Here is a 23,389-nt window from a genome sequence, read left to right on the forward strand (position 1 = left end):
CAGAGTTTTTGATGTGGTGGGTCATTTCCAGTTTTGGGTCAAGGGTGATTCCCAGAGATTTTACTGAGTTAGCCATGGTGGGAGTGCTGCTTAGTGCATCCATATCCTTGAGCCATTCTGCAATTTGTTGGTTCTCTTCCTTGTTGAAGATTAGGAGGATTTGCGTTTTGTCTTGATTGAGTTTGAGGTGGTTTTGGGACAGCCATTGTTGAATTTCTTTTAGAGTGTTATTTAGTCTGGAAATGTCGTCTGGTGTGGAGGTTTCTAGATAGATCTGGTTGTCGTTAGCGTATAGGTGGAAGGGGATCCAGTTGTTGTAAATGGTAATGGTGGGATCGGCTTTGAAGATTGGGGAGGAAGTAACGGAACGCCTGAAACCATGAGGGGTTTTCTTTATCTGATTGACCTGAAATAAGGATATGACGGTTTTCCTCCATTGGGCTCTTCTGTTCGTGGAAAAGATTAAGTCGTTCAGGATGTTGCCATTAGATAGACAGAAATAAGTATCAGATATAAGTAGTTCCGGGTGTCATTTGATTATATTGTGTTTGAATTTCTTAGCAGCATTTTTAGTCAGGTTAGGGGGATAAGTAATCTTAAAGGCATTGAAACCAACTTGGGAAAGTGAGCCTTCAGTAGGACTGGTGTAGCCATGGTGGGTGGAGGGCAGAGCGCTAGGAGAGGGTGAGTTCTTGGGTCAGTTCTAGCCACTAATAGGGTAGGACTGTTCAGAATAGTGAACTGTATAAGTAGACTGAGCCCAAAAGGTTTGACCTATGGGCAAGGCCTACTAGAAGAATGAGCTATAGCGCCATTATATATGGACCTTGGTGTGTGGAAGATTTATGTGACGTCGTTGCATTAGATGATGACTTGCCCCCTCTTAAATGATCATCAATATAGCAATAGCAAATTAAAATCACTTCAAATAAAATTACGCTATACATTGTACAGTGGGGATTATCAGGTCTCATTCAGCTGAATAGATTGAGAAGGTTGTTGGTCATTTGCCCATGCCAAGATGGCAACTGCTGAAGTTCGATCAGTCCTCTTTCTATTACTAGGAGGCTCTTCGATCAGTCCTCTTTCAATTTCTATGAGGAGGAACCTGTGAGGACATCTTCTGTCTCTCAAGATTTTTCAATACCAGTAGCTATAAAATGGCTGAGCAGGAACAGACAAAGGAAAATGACTACCTATTCCGATGGTTCTATCTTACGTCCATTTAGCTGCCTCAGAGAAAGTTCAGTAAAACAAATTGCATAGTGTTCAACGAGGTGCTAGGCCAAAAGCCCTCGGGCCAGGCAGATCAGACATCTGTTGGGGCAGAACTGCAAGGGATACACAACTAAACATCGGTCATTAACAGGCTTACCGCGAGGCTGTGTGGGCATATCAATGAGGCATGTTGCACCAATTGTCAATCGGCTCATAATACATGCCCTGTGGTGCGCCCTGCGGGGCGCTCTCCATCCGATTATAACGAGCGAGACTGGGGTTTTTGGCAAGTCAATTACCCATCCCTCTGTCTCTCATAGCGACTTCGACGGGAGCCGTTTCTGCCGTGGAGGCCAGAGGTGCCCTTTGTAAGTGAGCAAATTATTGCCATTGTGGGCCTTGTTGAGAAAGGCCTTAGCATCGGGAATTATAATATGTACTGTATAGCGAGGCTTCCAATGCTCTTGTAGCTCTCCACTGACCCCAGCGCGTCTCGCTTTCTAGCTGGAGAGAAGGACTCGTTGCATGTCAGCAGGGGGCCATCAATCGCCAGACCCAAGGTTCTCCTCTTACTCAGCAACCATTGCTCTTCGACTCGTCTCAGGTAAGGAGCAATGGCTCTAGCACCAGCTAGCAGGGGGGCCTCGCCAGCAGTCAAGCTGCATCAGACTTCTCCAAATGAATCAGACTCCTCCGGGGAAACGATGGCAGGCCGAGGCTTTCGTCTGCCCCACAGCCTCAAGGGAGAGAGAATCCGGCATCGGCCCACAAGGGATCCTCGCCACACAGAGCTGTCCAGAGCTCAGCCCGGGTCGTCATTCCGATTGGTCTGAATCTTCCCCTCAGCCCACCCAGGTCGAGCCACAGTCTTTCCTCCGTCCAGGCTGCAGCAGCGGGCTCGTCATCGAAGTCACCCGGACCTCGAGAGATGTCACCCGGACCTCGTGAGAAAGGTATTTCAGGGGTATTAAAGTTGCGGAAAAGTTGAGGGTTGGATGGCAGGGTAATTTGGGGATTTACACTAGATAGTTATCCCGACCCTTAGGAGCTCAGAGAGAACACTCCTGTTCCGACGCCATCTTGAGTACAGGTTCTTGACTGTGGATTGGGCAGTACGGGGGAGAATTCCTGTGACCACCACTGGCTCCAATTGTTCACATGGGGCAGGTCAAAGAGGACAATCTTGGATTTGTCCAGATTGCATTTAAACTGGTTCATCGTTAGCCATTCAAAAACTTCTGTGAAGCAGGATCTAATAGCCTCCCCATTGAAGTCTGTGCCTTTATCGCATGTGAAAATAAGCTGCATGTTGTCGGCATACAAGATTATTGTGGCAGCATGTGCCTCCGCCAGGGCAGCTAGTGGTGCCATGTGCAGGTTAAAAAGGGTTGGACTGAGGGAGGAGCCCTGTGGGACTCTAACCTGTGTGCTGGGCATATGAGAAGAGAAATGGGGAGTCCATATGATCTGCTCTCTGTCCTTCAAAAAGGAAGTTAGCCAGGCCAGTGCACTTCCTCCGATGCCCATATTCCTCAGTCTGTCAAGAAGCATTACATGAGGCACCGTATCAAAAGCCGCCGACAGATCGAGCAAAATGAGAATCGCTCTGCCCCCCTGATCCAGCTTCTCTCAGAGATGATCTCTCACCTCCAGCAGGGCAGGTTCGGTGCTGTAATTTGCCCTGAAACCAGATTGTGTGGGGTGCAGGAGGTTGTGCATCTCCGCATACTGCGTGCACACTTTATTGACATGTTTCTCCAACACCTTGGAGAAGACCGGGAGGACCGAGATGGGTCTGTAATTTGTTGGAATGTTGGGGTCCGCACTAGGTATTTTTAGGAGTGACAAGTTCTTTGCCTGTCTCCACGGTGGTGGTACAATACCCATTTCAAGAGAGAAGTTCAGTACCTCATTTCCAGAGTTGTTTATGGTCACTGCGACTGCAGGAATCAATTTAGCAGGGCATACATCTGTTGGTGAACCTGACCTGACACCCACCAAGGCTGCAAGTGAGTCCTCAGGTTGGATGGCGGGAATGTTTAGCAGTGGAGGCCATTTTACGGGTACCCGAGGGGTCACCAATTGTAGAGTGATACCATCCTGACTACGAGGACAGGCGATGTCTTTCCCTGCCTCCATGGAGAAGGGCTGCTGGATTGTCGTTATTTTACCATGAAAGCAGCGGGCCACCTGGCTCGTCCACTCAGCTGACAGCGGAGCTTCCTTACTAGCAGCCTTTAGAGCTGTGAACGACTTCACGATGGTAAAGAGTTCCTTACTCTTGTTGCTGCCGGTTGCTATTTTGTTCTGCAGATAATTTATTTCAGCCATTTTCACCATTTTATAGTAATGTTCCTTTACCATCACCTCAGGCAGCTACATACTGCATTCTGCCTGCACCCACCCAACTTCCTCGTTAACTGCTCAGTATCTGTAAATGCTCGCTGCATCAGTCACTACTGACCCGCCTCATGTTGTGATCAATGCCTCAATTTCTTGTCAGTGCCTCATTCACATCGTATTCTGCTTCATTTATTGATCACTGTCTCACTCCTTTGTCCCTGTGCCTTGTGCATTTCTCACTCCCCCACTCACTGGTTGTTCTTTTTCACAAGAGCACCTTTAGATCATAAAAGATCCCTATTTCCTGCACAGTTCCCCAGGGTTCGTTACCGTTCCCTCTCATCTTCACCCTCGACATGGAGCTGCTTGGTGCTCTACTTGCAGATAACAGCCCTGAGATTCTCGAATATGCTGACGATACACAGCTCTACACAGCTCTACACAGCTCTACACAGCTCTACACAGCTCTACACAGCTCTACTTGAACGTCTCCTCTGCTTCAGACATCCAACGCATCAATCACTGCTTACACATCATCCAGACCTGTATGTCCAGCACCTACATGAAGCTAGACCCAATCAAGGCAGAATTCCTATTATTTGCCAAAAACAGCAGCAAGCAAGATGTAGTGGAAACCTGGTGCATGACATGAACCCCTACTTTCACCGGATGCAAACACACTTGGGTTTACCATGGACACCAGACTCATCTTCAAGGAACACTTTGCAAAAACAAAGATGGCCTGGTGCTAGTTCTCTACTAAAAAAAAAAGTTTAACCTTTTCTTCCAGAAAACGACTTCAGAACTGCTGTTCAAGCTCTTGTATTCTTGCATCTGGACGGTGTTAATGCCCTGTTCCATGGCCTCCCAGGCTCCACATTGGCACCCCTTAAGGGCATCCTACATGCCACAGCATGTCTCATTCAGGGCCTGGAGAAATGTGATCACATCACCTCTGTAAGAAATTGTGTTATTATTTAAAGGTGGGGAGAGCCCCACTCAAGTAAAAACACAATCCCTGTCAGGGTGAATCACAAAAATCACTAAATAAAACTGTGCTTAACCCGCTAGTAGCTTGGAAAAAAGCAGTCAGGCTTAACTTAGAGGCAATGTGTAACATATACAGCACTCGAAAGGTAAAAAAGGTTAAACACAGCTCAAGTAAACCCCCAAACTAATTTTATTAAATAAAATTACTCCAAATCATCAAAAATCAAATAGTAGAATCATGGTTATGAATTTTTAACGTTTCAGGTGAAAGGTACCAAAAAGCACAAAGCATCAATTATGGTTATCTGGTCTCACTGGGCAGGGTCCAAGTCACAAGTTCAGGCTGACCGTGACGGCGCACGGGTTGGATACATGCACCAGTTTTGTCTCGGTGGAGAGTCTATCTTCTCTCAGTCCAATTCCACGTGAGAAGCCTCATATAGAGTGTCACTTTGGCGAGGCTGTGGGGAGATCACTGTCCGTGCAAGGAATAGGTTACAGCTGGAGCTTCACGTTGGTGAGAGAAGTAGGTAGTGGCTGTTGGTGCAAAGAACAGGGTGCCATCACACCTTCCCATTGACTGGAGACACTGCGATCATTGCTGACGCGAGGAGTCCGCTTGCAGAATAGCCCAAAACTTCTGGATTTTCATCTGTAGCTTAGTTTAAAGCAGGAGTACACTTTGATGCCGGACAAGGGTTCTGGACCAAGTGGCCACCTCTTGGTGATCAGGACTCACTCCAGCAGAGGCCAGCAGCATGGTTCAAGCAGGTGAAGTTGGTGCTGGCAGTTGTAGGGACGGCCTCTGGAAGATTGCTGTTTCCCTGTAGCTCAAACTAGAGGTCAGCAAACTGACCCTTGCAGAAACGTCTGGGAATCCTGGGTTCCATGCAGGCAGGTCCAGTCTTCCTTCTTCCAACAACAGGGCAGCCCTTCTTTTGAATCTTCCACAGGTCCAGAAGTATTCTGATGAAAGGTTCAAAGGGTGTCATTCTTATACCCAGTAACAGCCTGTGAGTGGGGGATGCCCCCTTTGTCTAACTTTCCCCCTTTCCTGGGTTTGGCTCCAATCTGTTTTGGGGAACAAAGGCATGCATGCCTATGAGTGAGCTGAATTTGTCAGTGGCAGGGCGGGCAGCCCTAGAAGTCAGGAAGGGGGTGGGAATAGCCCTGAGGTTACCATTTGAAGCTCGGGAACGGCTGAGTACAAACCCCAGGCCATCCTGTTCAGGGGAGGAATACCCTGCCCCACACCTAAGGCTCTTTTGACCCCATGGCTGGAAGGAATACACATCACACCTTAGGAGAGCCATTCACAGCCATCTGACCCAGGACACTGGCAGAAAGGCACATTTGGTTTTGGCAGGAAAATTTCAACTTTTTTAAAGTGTCTTTTTTCAGAATGTGTACTTCAAATCTGACTTTAATGTTAGAGAGGATCTTAAATTACAATTCAAATGAGTTGAAGAAGTATTTCTCTGTCAGCTCCCAGACTGAAGTTATCACTTATTAAGTGTCCTGTGGTAACCCAGTGTGATTCTATGCGAGAGATAGCCTTGCTACAGTGAAAAGCAACTTTAGGAGTTTTTCTCTGTCAGGACATGTAAAACCTAAGTTCACATGTCCTACTTTTTAAATACCATGCACCCTGCACTAAGAGCTGTTAGGCCAAACCTTACGGGTGACTTATATGCAATGACAGGCAAGACACATGCTTTGAAGGGCTACTTAAGTGGGTGGCAGAATAATAGGGACAGGCCCACTTGTAGCATTTAATTTACAGGCCCACTCTACTTACGACTTATAAGTACATTAAAACAGCCAATTGGGTGTATACCAATTTTACCATGTTTTCAAGCACTTTACCACTGGTTAGCAAGGGAAATGTTAGTAAAGGCAAGTGAATAAAGACAAGTTCTGCAAAAATAGGGAAATGAAGGAAAAAGGTCTGGGGGACTACCACTCCAAGGATGTCAGGTCTGCCAATCCCCATCCTGCTGGGACTCCATTGTCTCTCAACATCTTCAAAACCAGCGGCATGATTTACAAAGCCATCACAACCAGCACCCCCGCTTATCTTGCCGACAATCTCACCATCTCTGGTAGTTCTTGGCACACTTGCAGCCAGAACCCCATCAGACTGCAAACTAAAAAAGAGTAAAAAGGAAAGCAGACCTTTCAGGATCTGGAACAACATCCCTGTATCCATCAGCACCACCCTAATGGTTGAAGGCTCTACAGAATACTACATAACATTGTATGCAGTAATAGCACATCTCTGCTTCCGGAATGCACCTACCTCTCAGATCTCTCGTTGACTGTATGCTTGCCTTTGACCCTGTACAGCGCTCCGCTGCCTGTTGGCTAGATTTGTGCTATACTAATATCACATGCATTCATAAAGACATATATACACAGGCGACATTTTTACTCACAGGTCACTCTGCCTCATGCACTTGCCACCATTCCTCATCCATGTCTTACTGTCTTCCTCACTGTTTGCCACGCCTCATGCACTGCTTACTACCTCACTCATTGGTATCTGTGCCTTATGCATTGATCGCTAACTCACTCCTTGGTCATGGTGATCACAAGGTCTTTACTGCCTTCGTCACTACTCAGCCCAAATCAGTTACGGTTCATGACTCATCCACTGTTCAATGCTTTACTCACTGCTCTCTGCCTCATTTATTTGTCAGTGCCTAACTCACTGATTACCAGTACATTTGTTAAAGAAAGCGTGCCAGTGCCTGCAGCTCTGCTCAGATGTCCGCTGTAGGAAGGTGGATATCTGACTATGGTTACCCCCAACTTTTTGCCTAGTGTCTAGCTGGTTTTTTGACTTAGTTGGCCTGAGATCCTGCCATTCAGGGTCTCAGGCTGTCTGCTCTCTCTTTAAAATGGACTCCATGTACCCTAGGTACATAACCAATTGGCAAGGATCACCTTATTGGACCCTGTACAGTGTACCCTGGGTACCCAGGGCATAGGTGTACCCTAGGCCTCCCAGGGGCTGCAGCATGTATTATGCCACCCCTGGTCTGGCCTTCCAATCAGACACAACTGGCTGATCACTCAGCTGGGGCAAGGTCGTGTAATCACCCCTTGCTTAGATATAGTATATCTATATCTACCTTATATATAGACACATGTGTACCTATCAGCCACTCCTATGGCAGGCCTTAACAATCCTGGAGGCACAAGGTTCCGAAAGCTGCAGACAGGCTCAGCTCATGCTAGAGCACCATCTCACATGTTACCAAGCACTCTGCCTCCAGGATTGTCAAGGCCTGCCATAGGAGTGACTGATAGGTACACATGTGTCTATATGTAAGTTAGGTATAGGAATACTACACCTAAGCAAGGGGTGATTACACGACCTTGCCCCAGCTGAGTGATCAGCCAGTTGTGTCAAAATGGAAGGCCAGGCCAGGGGTGGCATAATACATGCTGCAGCCCCTGGTAGGCCTAGGGTACACCTATGCCCTGGGTACCTAGGGTACACTGTACAGGGGCCAATAAGGTGATCCTATCCAAATGGGTTATGCACCTAAAGTACATAGTATCCATTTTAAAGAGAGAGCAGACAGCCTGAGACCCTGAATGGCAGGATCTCAGGCCAACTAAGTCGAAAAACCAGCTAGACACTAGGCAAAAAGTTGGGGGTAACCATAGTCAGATATCCACCTTCCTACACAACCCCCCTCCAAACGAAAGGAGATAAGGCTGGCCTTGACAAGGTAAGCCTCTATTGCCTAAGTGGCCATATAAGGAAGAACCAGCACTGGCATGGTTACCCCCTGTCTCATGGTCCACTAAGCAATCCCTCATCCTAAAGGTATCATAGGGTCTCCACCATAGGGAATCTCTACCTTGGGTGTGTCTTTGCAAAGTAAAAGGCTGGTGTTGAGATGGAGTACTGAAGTGAGTGTCCTCAAAGTGAGGCCTCAGCTTCCTCCAATCATTCTCCACCATGGATGCCTTTCTTTCTTTAACTGAGTTGCACTGTGCTCTCAGGGTCAGCCTCTGGCTACCTAAAGCTGGAGGCTGGGTCCCTTTTGTGGGCTTACTGGAGGGACAGGTCAGGTTTGGGGCCCTAAGGTCCCAGGTTTGCCTGTGCCCAACAGAATCCCTCTGGGGGAGGTCCCTAACTACCTGTAAAGGGGATCCCTCAGGAATGTTTTTACCCATCACCTGGCTAGGGCTACTAGCCAGGCAATCCTCATTCTTTTGATTGGGGGGTTCTTGTGGACAGGGGCCCTCTTGGGGTCCACTGGCCTCCCTGACCTCTGCAGCCCTGGGCTGACTGAGGCAGGGTAGAGAGAGGCAGGCTACCTGCACCAGACTGGGTCCCACCTTGGAAGGGGCCACTGACATCAGAGGCTCTGCCAGGCCAGGCCTGGCTACCTCTGGGGCAGTTCCTTCACAAGGGGTGAGGTCAGATCCCTGAGGAGGCTGACCTTTTCCTAATGTCTGGGGAGAGGGAGACTTTTCTTCCTCCCCACTACTCTCTGTTTGTGTGGAGTGATCCATAGTTTCAGGCTTCACTACACCTATGTCAGTCTGAGTATGGGCTGAGACCATTACAGCCTTGCCAACCTTTTCAGGAAGGCACTCAGTTTGTGTTTGAGCTGTGACTGTCACAGCTCTGCCAATCTCTACAGGGAAGTCTGTCTTTGCCTGGGCTGTGGCTACCACTGCCCTTCCAACCTTTTCAGGGAGGAAATCTACTTGGACAGGGGTTGTGACTGGCACAACCCCACTATCCTTTTGTGAAAGGCCTACCATTTTAGAATGGGTGTCTTGTTCAACTCCAGCCCAAGCTGAGAGTTCTAAGTCATTCCCCAGTAAGCAGTCCACAGGCAAGGTTGGAGACACTGCCACCCTTTTAGGGCCAGTGACCCCTCCCCAGCTGAGACATACCTCTGCCATGGGATGACTGTTCTGTTTGCCATCAATGTTAGTTACCTGGTATGAGAAACCAGGCAAAAGCTGCTCAGAGGGAACTAGCCTATGGGCCACCATAGTGATGCTAGCTCCAGTGTCTCTGTAGGCCTCAGTTTTTCTACCATTGATGTAGGGCTCCTGTCTGTACCTACCCAATGTGTTGGGACAGGCAGTGAAGTTGGCAAACCCCATGCCACCATCACAGACAAGAGTAGCTGCTGTAGGGGAATTGGCTAAGCCAGGATCCCCCTGTGTTCCCCAAGAAAACCCAACCAAATTTTGGGGGGCACTCCCACCACCTGGGGGATTACTGCTGACAGTAATAGGTGGTGTGACAGGAGTAGTTGGAGGAACAGTTTTGTTTTTAGCCCTTGGGCAACTGCTGTCAGTTTTCCAATGCCCAGGAGTTTTACACCCATGGCAGTAAGGTTTTTTAACTGTGGTAGAGGAGGGAGCTTGGGACCCACCACCCTGTGTGGAGTTTTGGGGCCCTGAGGAAGATTTCTCTTTTGTTTTATCCCCACCCTTCTCTTGAGGCTTGGTGGTATCTTTCTTTTGGTCACCACCCTGATTTTTAGGCCTAATCCTGGTCCTGACCCATTTATCTGCCCTCTTTCCCAATTCTTGGGGAGAGGTCAAATCTGAGTCTACCAGGTGTTGATGGAGAAGCTGGTTCTGACAATTACTAAGGATCTGCTCCCTCATAATCAAGTTGTACAATCCTGTATAGTCCTGCACCTTGCTGCCATTTAACCAACCTTCCAAAGCCTTAGTGGCACAATCCACAAAATCAGACCAGTCCTGTGTCTGTGTCTTCTGGGTGTCTCTGAACAACAACCTATATTGCTCAGTGGTTAAGCCAAACCCATCTATCAGAGCACTCTTCAGGACTTTGTAATTGTTTGCATACTCATCACTGACTGTGAGGAGCTTGTCTCTACCTTTGTCAGAAAAGGAGAGCCACAAGATAGCTGCCCACTGACTCTGGGGAACCTGCTGTACTTTGCAGGCCCTCTCCAAAGCAGTCATCCACTTGTGGATGTCATCCCCATTCTGATATGGGGGGACTATCTTGCTTAGGTTTCTATGGTCATAAGACCTATCCCTATCTCTAGGAATGTTGCTGCCACCAGTGGGTTCTAACCCACTTAACTTTTGTTCTCTAGTCAGAGCAAGCTTCTCTTTGGCAAGGGCAAGTTCTTCCCTCTGAATCCTCAGATTAGCTTCCCTCATTCTGGCTTCATGCTCCTTTCTCTCAGGGGAAGTCATTCCCCTGTGAGAGGAAGCATTAGAGATGTTAGAGACATGGGAGTGGATGGATTCCCTTGAAGGGGATCTGTCCCTCCTGCTTCTCTGTGTAAGCCTACTTGGGGGTCTGTATGGGGGGACCCCATGCAAACTCCCATGTAAGCTTAGGTTAGCCTGGCTAAGTCTTCCTACTTGGCCCTGGCTGTCTACCTCTTCATCTGAAGTCCCATCTGACTCCTCTGTGGTGGGTAGACCCTCCTCTGTACCTAGGGTACCTGCCTGAGATGCCCTAATAATGTCATACTCCTCTAGGAGTTGTCTTAACTGAAGGAGGGTAGGGTTTGCACCCTGTTTTATTCCTCTGGAGGTACACAAGTGTCTCATCTCCTGGAATGTTAAGGTATCATATCTAGAGGGGGTCTTTTGCAGATCTGATCCTCCTGAGGGAGCATCTACTTGATCTCCTCTCCGAGACATGATCTAGTGAGGGTGTGGTGTGTGCACCTACCTACACTAGTTGTATCTACTAAACCTCTCTAGTAGTTGTAGTCAGGGTCTGTTACTCCCTTCAACCTACAACTACAAAGTCCAGTAGGACTTAAGTATTATAATCTATGTTATATGTACCTAGACAATATCTGTGTGATCTTTCAATTTAGTATCTCAAGATTACAATGGTATTACAACAGCAAGCTCAGATCCCACCGCTGCCACCAATGTGAGAAGTTGGCCTGATGTATGATGTCACTAGTTCTAGTGTACACCTTATATCAGTCCAAATACCCTTATGGTGATTGGTTGTAAAGTCAACCTTATAGACCAGCTATCCTAGTGGTAGCATGGACAAGAGCAGTCTTAGGCTAAACTCTGAATGGCATGTGAAGCCAGCTGTGATACCATATATAATCCCTTGAATACCAAATGAAAGGACACCACAACAGATATATATATAAAATAAAGTGTATTTATTCTAGTCAAACCCTCAGCACTCTTTATGAGATTAGAGGTAAGTACAACACAGTCTTATTTAAGCATACATTAAGTCACACAGGTAAGTAATACAGTTAGGCCCTAGGGGCCACGCAAACCATATACTAAGTAAGTGGTATAAGGACCACTGTCACGGAAATAGAATAGGCCTAGGCCTAGGGAATCGCTGGGGCTACACTACACTAGCGTTAGTTAGGAAGTGGGAGGCCCACGGGATTCGTGTGCAGAGTGGAAACACTCACGCGTAATGCGTAAAAGTCAATAGCAATAGTACAGTTTAGAAAACGGTAGATTTAGGACACTTCCGGAGTAGCTAGGAAGTTGAGACTTGAAAACTAGACACTAGGATAGTCACTATCCTGATGAGCACCGGAGTACCCAAGTTACCTAGCCCACAGGCTGCGGGTGCATAGGGGTGAAGATGCGTCGTTTTCGTCGTCGACTCCTATGGATGCCTGAAGAAAGATGCTGACAGGCAGTCAGTGAAGAGTGTCCGGTGGATCCCAAGGCTGGGATCAAGAAGAGAGGAAACCTGCAAGCAGAAGGGACAGAGTCAAGGTCACTAGCCAGTGACCACGTGGAACCAGGAAGGAACCAGGCGATGTCGTGAAGATTGCAGGTGAAGGTGAAGCTTGTCGCTGCAGCCAGGAGGACCAGGAAGCGTCGAGGATGACCAGGACCAGGAGGCGAGCTGTCCCACGAAGGCTCTTGCTGTCGGCGGCGTCGAAGTTGGACTAGGACTCACCAAGCCTTGGCAAGCAGAACCCACGAAGAACGAAGGACTTGCTTCTGGTGCAGACCAGGAAGGTCTGGGGTGCTTCTTCTTTGCAGAGAAGCGGGAGCCAGTCTGGAGGAGCCAAACCAGCGCAGAAGATTTCAGGGTGCGTCGTCACAAAGGCCACTAGCCAGCGGGCAAGCAACCGGACAGACGCGGCAAGCAGGAAAATGCTGAAGGGCCCCACGCAGGACTCGCGGAGTGTGGGGGGCTGATCTTCGGTGCAGATGGTGCTTGGGGTTGGGGCTTCTCAATCCCCGGTGCACAACTTCGAGGGTACCTCAGAAGCTGCGCTTTAAGTTACTAGCCACTTTTTCCAGGTAGCCGGTCCCACGTCGCTCGTCGCCTCCACGGATCTCAGCTCTGCTGTAGATGTGGATCAGGGTCGGAGAAGTCTGGAAGTCAAGGCTCTGGTCGGGCTCTGCAGTCGGTTCCTCGTAGAACGTGGGCAAAGCAAAGGGTAGTCTCTTGATGGTGCCTGTTTGCACAGGGTAGCCACTCCTTGGCTACAAGGGAGATTCTTCAGTCTTCTTCTTTCGTCGAATGTCGAAGGTCCAGAGTTTCTGTTCAGTTTTGCAGGTTCAGGATAATCTAAAGTCTTGAGGCCCAACTCCCACTCTTATACTAATCTGGGGGGCTGGGATACCTGCTAGGTCACGCCTTATGGGTGGGACCTGGGAGGGGGTGGTTACACCCACTTCCCTTTGTCCAGTTTCGCGCCAGAGCTGGGGCTGGAGTGCCCCAGCGCCGGTTTGAACTGGACTATGCAAGGAACACCTTGTGTGCCCCAGGCATGTCTCATTCCTTTCAGCCCACCCTGCCCCAATACACTAAAGGCTGTCTGGGGAGGTGCTAGCACCTCCCCAAGCAGGAAACCTATTGTCCAGGCCTCCCTGGCTGGGATCACTCCCAGCTGCAGGAGGTCAGACTTGTGTCGTGGCAGCAGCATCCATTTTGTGATGCTGAGGCTTTGGTCAGAGGCTAGCAGTTGAAGTATGATTTTAACATGTCTCTCCCTCTAGAAGGGGGGGAATAGTATTCTCATGTCCAGAAATGGCATGGGGGTATTATTCCACAGTGTTAGACACCTTACACAACATGTTTCGATAAAGCCAAACCATAGTTACCATAACCGTCTAGGATTATAAGGCACCTTAAGAGTATATGGTAGGCTATATCATAGAACAGCTATAAGGACAAGGTTCCGAAAGCTGCAGACAGGCTCAGCTCATGCTAGAGCACCATCTCACATGTTACCAAGCACTCTGCCTCCAGGATTGTCAAGGCCTGCCATAGGAGTGACTGATAGGTACACATGTGTCTATATGTAAGTTAGGTATAGGAATACTACACCTAAGAAAGGGGTGATTACACGACCTTGCCCCAGCTGAGTGATCAGCCAGTTGTGTCAAAATGGAAGGCCAGGCCAGGGGTGGCATAATACATGCTGCACCCCCTGGTAGGCCTAGGGTACACCTATGCCCTGGGTACCTAGGGTACACTGTACAGGGGCCAATAAGGTGATCCTATCCAAATGGGTTATGCACCTAAAGTACATAGTATCCATTTTAAAGAGAGAGCAGACAGCCTGAGACCCTGAATGGCAGGATCTCAGGCCAACTAAGTCGAAAAACCAGCTAGACACTAGGCAAAAAGTTGGGGGTAACCATAGTCAGATATCCACCTTCCTACAGGCACACAAGGTGTTCCTTGCATAGTCCAGTTCAAACCGGCGCTGGGGCACTCCAGCCCCAGCTCTGGCGCGAAACTGGACAAAGGGAAGTGGGTGTAACCACCCCCTCCCAGGTCCCACCCATAAGGCGTGACCTAGCAGGTATCCCAGCCCCCCAGATTAGTATAAGAGTGGGAGTTGGGCCCCAGGACCTTGGATTTCCTGAACCTGCAACTTGAACAGAAACTCTGGACCTTCGACATTCGACGAAAGAAGAAGACTGAAGAATCTCCCTTGTGGCCGAGGAGTGGCTACCCTGTGCAAACAGGCACCATCAAGAGACTACCCTTTGCTTTGCTAAAGTTCTACGAGGGACCGACTGCAGAGCCCGACCATAGCCTCGACTTCCAGACTTCTCCGACCCTGATCCACATCCACAGCAGAGCTGAGATCCGTGGAGGCGACGAGAGACGTGGGACCGGCTACCTGGGAAAAGTGGCTAGTATCTTCAAGCGCAGCTTCTGAGGCACCCTCGAAGTTGTGCACCGGGGATTGAGAAGCCCCAACCCCAAGCACCATCTGCACCGAAGACCAGCCCCCCACACTCCACGAGTCCTGCGTGGGGCCCTTCTGCATTTTCCTGCTTGCCGCGTATGTCCGGTTGCTTGCCCGCTGGCTAGTGGTCTTTGTGACGACGCATCCTGTAATCTTCACCGCTGGTTTGGCTCCTCCAGACTGGCTCCTGCTTCTTTGAAAAAGAGAAGCACCCCAGGCCTTCCTGGTCTGCACCAGAAGCAAGTCCTCCGTTCTTCGTGGGTTCCGCTTGCCAAGGCTTGGTGAGTCCTAGTCCAACTTCGACGCCGCCGACAGCAAGAGCCTTCGTGGGACAGCTCGCCTCCTGGTCCTGGTCGTCCTCGACGTTCCCTGGTCCTCGTGGCTGCAGCAACAAGCTTCACCTTCACCTGCAATCTTCACGACATCGCCTGGTTCCTTCCTGGTTCCACGTGGTCACTGGCTAGTGACCTTGACTCTGTCCCTTCTGCTTGCAGGTCTCCTCTCTTCTTGATCCCAGCCTTGGGATCCACCAGACACTCTTCACTGACTGCCTGTCAGCAACTTTCCTTCAGGCATCCATAGAAGTCCACGACGAAACCCGACGCAAGTTCACACCTATGCACCCGCAGCCCGTGGGCTAGGTAACTTGGGTACTTCGGTGCTCACAAGGGTAGTGACTATCCTAGGGTCTACTTTCCGAGTCTCGACTTCCTAGCTATACCAGAAGTGTCCTTAAACTTTTATTTCTAAACTGTACTATTTCTATCGACTATACGCATTACGCGTGAGTGTTTCCACTCTGCACCTGAATCCCGTGGGCCTCCCACTTCCTAACCTTTGGTAGTATAGTGTAGCCCCAGCGATTCCCTAGGCCTAGGCCTATCCTATTTCCGTGACAGTGGTCCTTATACCACTTACTTAGTATATGGTTTGCGTGGCCCCTAGGGCCTAACTGTATTACTTACCTGTGTGACTTAATGTATGCATAAATAAGACTGTGTTGTACTTACCTCTAATCTCATAAAGAGTGCTGAGGGTTTGACTAGAATAAATACACTTTATTTTATATATATATCTGTTGTGGTGTCCTTTCATTTGGTATTCAAGGGATTATATATGGTATCACAGCTGGCTTCACATGCCATTCAGAGTTTAGCCAAAGACTGCTCTTGTCCATGCTACCACTAGGATAGCTGGTCTATAAGGTTGACTTTACAACCAATCACCATAAGGGTTGTTTGGACTGATATAAGGTGTACACTAGAACTAGTGACATCATACATCAGGCCAACTTCTCACATCCGCGGTCAGTGCAATTAAATGTCAGAGCGCTGAATATCAAGGCTGTGCGGTCTTGCATCCACCTTATGCCTCTTTATTCCATCAGACACTCACTGATTCTTTATTTCCCTCTTGCAGGTTCCTGCTTTCTCCCTTTGGGACAGTTTTTCCATCTTTCTCTTCCTCTGGCTTTCTGATTTGTGTGTTTTTCTTCTACTTGCTCTCGGTAAGTATCTGATGTGGACAATTTAGTGCCGGGTTCCCTAAAAATAAGTGCCGGTAGCTCATATTGCTTGTAAGACAAGGGACATAACAGCACAACAAACCATGACATAATCTAATTTACATAAATATAAAAAAGCACGCCTAATATCTCTAAAAATCCTCTTTATAAGTAATAATTTAAAATCTATTTTCTTAAATTCATATCAAACTTACAACAAGCATTTGCAAAACAATTGGTCTCACCTTTTGGACCTTATATGTATTTAGCTATGCAGCACTTTAGCCTGGGTGCTGAAACATCTACTGTTTTTTAACATGGGGGGGAAGTAAGCACCAAACTGCGGAACACGCCAGGTATGGGAACACATGGAGAGAAATATTGCCTATCAGCGGGAAATAGTATAGTCCAAAGCTTTGTTTTTAATACAAAATTGGGGCCTTCTGTGGTCATATTGCTGAAAATACAAGATTTGAAAAAAATATTATTGTCTATGGGTGCTCATGGAAGACAATTTTCTATGGCCATGAATTTAGGGAATGCTAAAGTGATTCTGGTATTTTACTGACCTCTACTGGTCGTTTTCTATCAAGACAGTTAAATAGAGTCAGTTGAACAAGCAGAAAGCAAATCTGGTATTTTACTGATCTCTACTGGTCGTTTTCTATCAAGACAGTTAAAAAGAGGCAGTTGAACAGAAAAACTAGACCCTAAGCAAAAGTGGAAGCCGACAAGTCCTGGGGCTGATTTCCATAGCCCACAAAGTACATACAACAGATCTTCCAGAAAGCGCAAGCGCTGTCTAGGCTCGACCTAAAAAAAGGACAAATTGCAGTGTGGGCTGACTAGATTTTCCATCACAAGGACAATTCGGCTTGTTCTTTCCCCACTGCCCTGTTTTCAGGAAGGCAACCATATTATGTACGGTGGCAAAGCTGGCAGTAAAAGAGGTGCAGTAACTGCCATCTGTGTTTCCCGTAAGCAACAACTGTAAGTACAAAGGGCGTGTTTACTCACAGGTTGCAGGTTTTCAAAACACATAAATAAAATGCATTGTCATTTACAATGCCAATAGCTCAAACTCTCGTAAAAGGCCAGACCTATTGCATTTCAAATGCTTGTTTTCATTATCGCACAAGAGCACCCTCAAATACGTGAGTTCAAGCTATGCCCTGTACACTAATTCTTCTTGTAGTTGATTTAATAGACACTTATGTTGCTCCATGTATAACAAGGATCAAGGCCGCATCTAGGGTGCACATGCCAACAGACTTGCATGTAGCTCACTAACAGTATTGTCACCAGGCGGGGAAATAAATGCCTCTAAGTACATGTTTAAAAACTATCACTTTTAATAAATGTGTTTCAATGCAGTGATATGTAATAAGGTGAAGTACAGTGAAACACCTAAAGAAATTCACTTTTTGTATTTTAAAAATACTTTATAACAGATTTGCCTTCTTGTTTATTGCAAGATTTACATGGCAAACATTTTCAGGGCTTTGTTCATGCACAGGCTCTTAGAGGTAAGCCAAACCCTTGGCTCGGCTCTCCCTGTTACTATTCAAGTAACGTATCACATTTTTTTAACTAAGACTCGTACTGTCGCTGTGGCCTCTAAGAACAGGAGACACCAGCCAGCGTTACAGTGAGAGGTCTTTCCAACCACCAGCGCAGTCCAATGCTTCATAACAGTCCAAATAATAAAGGCTGTTGGAAGCTAATTGACACAAGTCTGACAAGCTTAACAGCGAGGCAGCTAGGAAGATTTCACTGGAGAAAGCGCAATGCTTAGACACACTCGACAGCCGTGGAAGGTCAGTCGCACATTAGGCCCTCTCCTGGGCCTTGGCAATGGTGCTCACATTTTCAGCAAGATAACAGACGACGCACACACAGCGCCAACTGCATCTTCCTCCTGAGAGAGTTCAGTCACTGGTAATAGCGACTTCATATTTATAGCCAAGTGAAATCTCCACATGCCTCACTGGAACAGTTTATAAAATACGTCACACCTCACGGGTCGCCGCAAGTGGGGAGGGGGCGGGAACAAAGGGAACTCAGACAATGGGAGGCGGGTGAGAGCAAAGGGTAGGCAGACGATGGGAGGGGGCGGGAGCCTGGTGAACATGGACAAGGGGAGGGGGGTTAACTCATGGGCGGCCGCAAGTGGGAAGGAGGTGGGAACAAAGATAATGCAGACAACTGGAGGGGGGTGGGAGCATGGTCAACTCGGACCATGGGATGGGGCGGGAGCAAAGTAACGGGAAATCAAACAAGCGGCCACCATTGTCGCGCCCTGAATGTAAGCAAAGCTCGTCGTGGTGCCTGAAGTAGGATCGCGATCAAACATCAAAGCGGCCATGCGGCCGCGAAAGTGAAAGTAATTGCAGTAAAGCACGACGCGCGCGCCCGCGCACATGCACTGTAGCTCTAGGCTGGCCTGGTAGCACTTTTTGGAACCCTCACAAAATGTCTCGCCAGACCAGCGCATGCGCTGGGTCAGGCGAGACCTAAAAAAGTGCTTACAAGACTAAATAACACTACAGAGTAACAACCGAAGTAAAGGGGCCAGTCACCATGGGAGGGTTACAAATGAAAACAAGGTGGTACTAAGGAAGGACTAACAAGCCTATCAACAAATAAGAAGCCAGCATTTACGAAGCACAATGACACAAGCCAATGACAAATATGGGCGGAGAGTGGGTGGGGCTTCTATTCCCTACTCCACTATAACAAGTCTCGCAGAGCAGCGCATGCGCGCTGACTCTAGGCTCGACCTAAAAAAAAACAACAGTCCTAGCTTTGGCAACTATGCGTGTGCAAAAATAAGTAGCAGTTTGTCATATTATCTATCATTGATATGGTGAAATACAACTGCTTACAAAATCATCTCTAAAAAACCCTTTTGTTAATCACTTTTGCCTCCTCATTACCTACAGAGCGAATATTACTGACAGTCTAATGCCCTACGGGTGCCTGCGTAATGCACTGCAGAGAAGTATAGGGGAGTCCACTTGAATTATTGGATCCTAATATCCCAAGTGGCCTCGTTTTAGTTGGAATTTTTCACTAACCCGCAGAATATGCCTTGGATGTCCCACTGGTCACCCGTGCACATGAGTAGATGTTCAAAACCTTTATTATGAAATTGAATTTTTACTTGACGTCCCACTCACATGTACACTTTTTTATAGAGTGTATTACTGTCAATGTAAGCTTATTGATACGAAAAAAATCAGGCTAATATTCTAACAAAAGCACACACAACTTCACTGTGTAAAATGCCTGTTTCAGGAGCTTTTGGAACACTAAGGGATTGATGGCGATCTATAACTCAAGTAGGAATGGAAAACCACAAGATGGCCGCTTGCATGACAAAAACTCAGTCTCCTGTTCTTCACTTTCGCATAGATGGCAAATGCCCTCCTCTTACCAGCCTTGCCAGCACCAAGATGCACCCTACTCTCAGGTGAACCCCAGAGATCCCCCACCCCAAATAACACACTTGATTTTCAAGCACCGCTTTCTGTAAGCATCCAAAGTCAACAGACACTGAGAGACCTCTTCCATCTGCTGGGCAGATGCCACAGACCACCTGCAGCAGTCTGAGGTCTCACCCTGTAGACTTTCCACCCAATACTTCTAACTACAGAGACACTCATTCCATGTCTGCACTCTGACGTCAGCAGTGATTGAAGAGCATTAGAAAAAGTATAGGAAAGGTGATGCTGTGCGCAATGGGGGCGGGATGAGTGAGCCTGGCAGTACGGGTCAAAGGTGTGAGTAATAAAACTAAATATTCTGTACCTTTTTTCGGTCTTTTACTTTCAGGTAACTACATATAACAATAAAATAAGGCACAGAATAAATGAAAAATAAATGCATGTTAAGTTAATCAGTGGGGAATGCACTATTGTACATTATGAAACCTCTATTAGTTAATGCACTGCAGCAGTGCTTAATTTGAGCCAGTGGTTTCCGCTGCTCGGCACTTAATTGGTTTCTGGGGCTTGGCACCAGCATTTAGTTGTCAACACTGCACTTATGATAGTCTGCTACATGGTGGCGCTGTTCATCTAATTTAGAGATGAGCAGAACAACGGTTGCTCTTGAGTACAACATACATTAAAAATTACAAATACCTGCCTCCCAAGCCATTCCTTTAGCTATGGGGACCTGGAATAATCAGAACTGTCGCACTTGCAGGCGAGAGATGGTTAGTAGTTGTTTTGGCAGCGATTTAAAGGGCGATGGGTGGTGCAAGCTGCAGTGGCCTCCTGGTCAGGGACCTGTTACTTATTATTTTACAAATTAAGCACTGCACTGCAGTTGTCTGTGTCTGTAACCGGACAGCCACAGAATTGAATCCAGGTTGGTGCAGTGAAGAATAATGACTTGTGTATGTTTAGTGCTACGAAGTCCCAGTCTGTGACAGAAAGCACTGTAATTACGTAAGCCAGATTTTAAACTTGTGTTACACACATTATAAGATAGGCTGCTACAAAATGCACAAAAAAGTTTAAGATAAAAAAAAGTGTTTCCAAATTTTTATAACTGTCCTTTAAAAGCAGACACTTCACAGTTTAGCTGGTAACCGCCTTGCAATACCACTCAAAATGAGTAAATCTGTGTCATTAGTAAGATTCAAGCAATGCCACCAATTAAAGCCAATGCGGCTTTTAGGCGCCCTTTATATTTGAAAATAAACCAGTTTTGCACATTTCTGTTTCTTTTAGACAATAAGGAACCATTGGGCTTTTTTGGGCTTTTTATGAGCTGGGCTGTGTTGGGCTTTATCGCCTAGCTTATATACGGCCATTTTGATAATTTCTGTCACCATTTTGTGGTGACACAGTGGTCGTCAGTAGCAGTTAGGACAATCTTCCCACCCACCTCTCCCTAGAGGGAAGAGTTTCCAGGTTTTTGGTTAATTTAAAGTGGGTGTCTTTTGGCATTAGAAAATTAGCTGGCAGTTTTCGGGGAGCACAGGTGCACAAAAAGGATTTTTTTGTAATTGGTTGTCACTTGAAGCAGGTACCGGCAGTAGGCATTTCATTTGCCATGGTTATACATTAAGATGAAATGAAATTGAAATGAAACGTAACACGCACTAATACCCGAGGGTGTCTAGGCGAGCAGAATCTGCAAGAGGGCTACCTAGAAATGGGGCGGCTGGAATATTTTGCTCAGGCTAGCTGTTAAACAGCCAGGTAGATGATGGTTGTTAACATAGGGGAAGCAGAACATTGGGGGAGGGGATGGTAAAAAAGTTAAAGAGCTATGATACATAGATAGCTGGATGAAATAGATGTGGGTCACAGTGTTTACCGTTGTAAAGGTTGACAGTTCAATGCCGGAGTGGGAGTCACAGTTGCAAGATAAGGAAGTTAAAAAGTGTGGGAAATTTAGGGGTGGGGGCAGGTGAAGTAATGTATGGTGAGGTCTAGTTTTGTGAGATGAAGGCCTAGGGTAAAATGTATGTGAGGTGCACCTGTCTTCAATAAAGCTTCCCCTTTCACACAAGAAGCAAGTTTGTGGTTTGTGCTGCTCTCTATGGCTCAAATATCTCTCTCACACATCTTTCTTTGGTAATTTCCTCCAACTGCTACCTGGGGGAAATTCTGCAGGAAGTGGGAATAATGGGAAGATGCCATTGGATGTGGTGGGCTCTAAGAGACTTCATTCTTCCTGTTCCGCTCCCACCGGCCTCTGCTCCTTCCAGCCTCTGGATAGAGTTTGCTTCACTGGCAGCTGGAGGAGTGTGTGTGGGCGCGAGAGGAGCTCATGCGTGGCATCATCCTGGCATCTTATTTCCAGTTATTCCAATAAGGGAAAGTCACTCACCTTCAGCCAGCGAGAGAGCTCCCAGGAGCAGGAGAACCAAGGTGGCCTGCGGGGAGGGCATTGTCTGAGCTCGTCCTCCGTGCTGTACAGACAGGACGTGAAGAGCGGTGTTCACCAAGCTGGCTGACTAACCCCTGTTCTGTTGAGGCAGGCAGAGGGCAGGGGGGAGGGGCTGAGGGGGCTGCACGAGTCTACTCTGAAGGTGTGCCTTCTTACACGCTTAGATCCTATAAAGTGGCGGAGTGCGCCAGCACTAGGCTCTAACGAAAGAATGGATAATGGCCCCCATTCCATGGTTTGGAAGTTAAATTCAGCTACTCACTGGGCTGAAGAGGGCCCTTTAGACCTTTAACCCTGGTGCCACTGCACCTGCTGCGCTATGATATCTATGTCTCTATTGTTAAATGTGTGTATGTGTCAGGGCTCCAGCAAAAAACATTTGGTAGAAGTACGCTGTCACCACCGACGTCACTGGTGGCGCTGTGCCAGGTGATCTGATGCGAAGGTTAAACCCCAGGCATGCATGAGGCACTGTGTCCATAAATGGCACCCAAGCACAAGGGGACGTAAATAACACCATCAAGGGAATAAGGGGCATATTTACAAGGCGGCGATAGAAAATTAGTGCTGCTTTTGTGGCCGTTTTCTGCCGAAAAGCGGCGATTATTTTATTGCCTAATTATCAAGGTCACGCTAACGCGTGAAACCTTGCATTAGCGCATGATTTCTTAACGCCCAGCTTTGTATCTCTAATTAGCGTTCCTGACCTGACATGACAGCGACATTTCTCCTATCATCAAGCCCCACACTATGAAGCATAGCGGCAGGAAAAGTAGCGATAACCCCTGTTATCACTACTTTTCTTACGCCTGCTTCAAGACTGACTTAGCCATGATATCCTATGGAGGGTGGATATCATGGCTAAGTTTGTGGGGCCCTATCAACAAGCTAACGCCACATTTCGTGAGATTATCGCAGGGGTTTCCAGCGATAATCTCACGTTAGGCAGTTAGCGCCAGGATTTTTATCGCTTTTGAGATAAGCGTTGCTAATACCACGCTATCTCAGCGATAAAAATCCACGCTAGCCGGCGATAATTATCCTAGCGCTAAGTGCGCTTAGCGATAATTATCGCCGGTTGTTGCTGATATGCCCCAATATCCTTTGGAGTCTGTAGTGAAATACAAACCATAAAGGTTTATTCAGTAGATTCAAGGTGCAATGGGAAAGGCAAACATAATAGTCAAAATGCACATGGAAGCAGAAATGACATGAAGCCAAGGCAAATCATGAGTCCAAA

The 23,389-nt window shown here is 47.4% G+C and overlaps 1 protein-coding gene across 1 annotated transcript in view; it reads right to left on the reverse strand.

Annotated features, from left to right (window-relative positions):
• LOC146801340 (uncharacterized) overlaps positions 1–22,212 on the reverse strand; it is a 126,619-nt gene extending 104,407 nt beyond the window's left edge. The window contains exon 1 of the mRNA XM_085620988.1: positions 22,090–22,212. Coding sequence (XP_085477114.1) covers positions 22,090–22,150 — 61 coding nt within the window. The 5' untranslated portion in view covers positions 22,151–22,212. The remainder of the gene's footprint in view (positions 1–22,089) is intronic.
• Between the last annotated feature and the right edge of the window lie 1,177 nt (positions 22,213–23,389).

The sequence above is a fragment of the Triturus cristatus genome, chromosome 8 (assembly GCF_964204655.1).
Source record: "Triturus cristatus chromosome 8, aTriCri1.1, whole genome shotgun sequence".
In the NCBI taxonomy this organism is placed as follows: domain Eukaryota; kingdom Metazoa; phylum Chordata; class Amphibia; order Caudata; family Salamandridae; genus Triturus; species Triturus cristatus.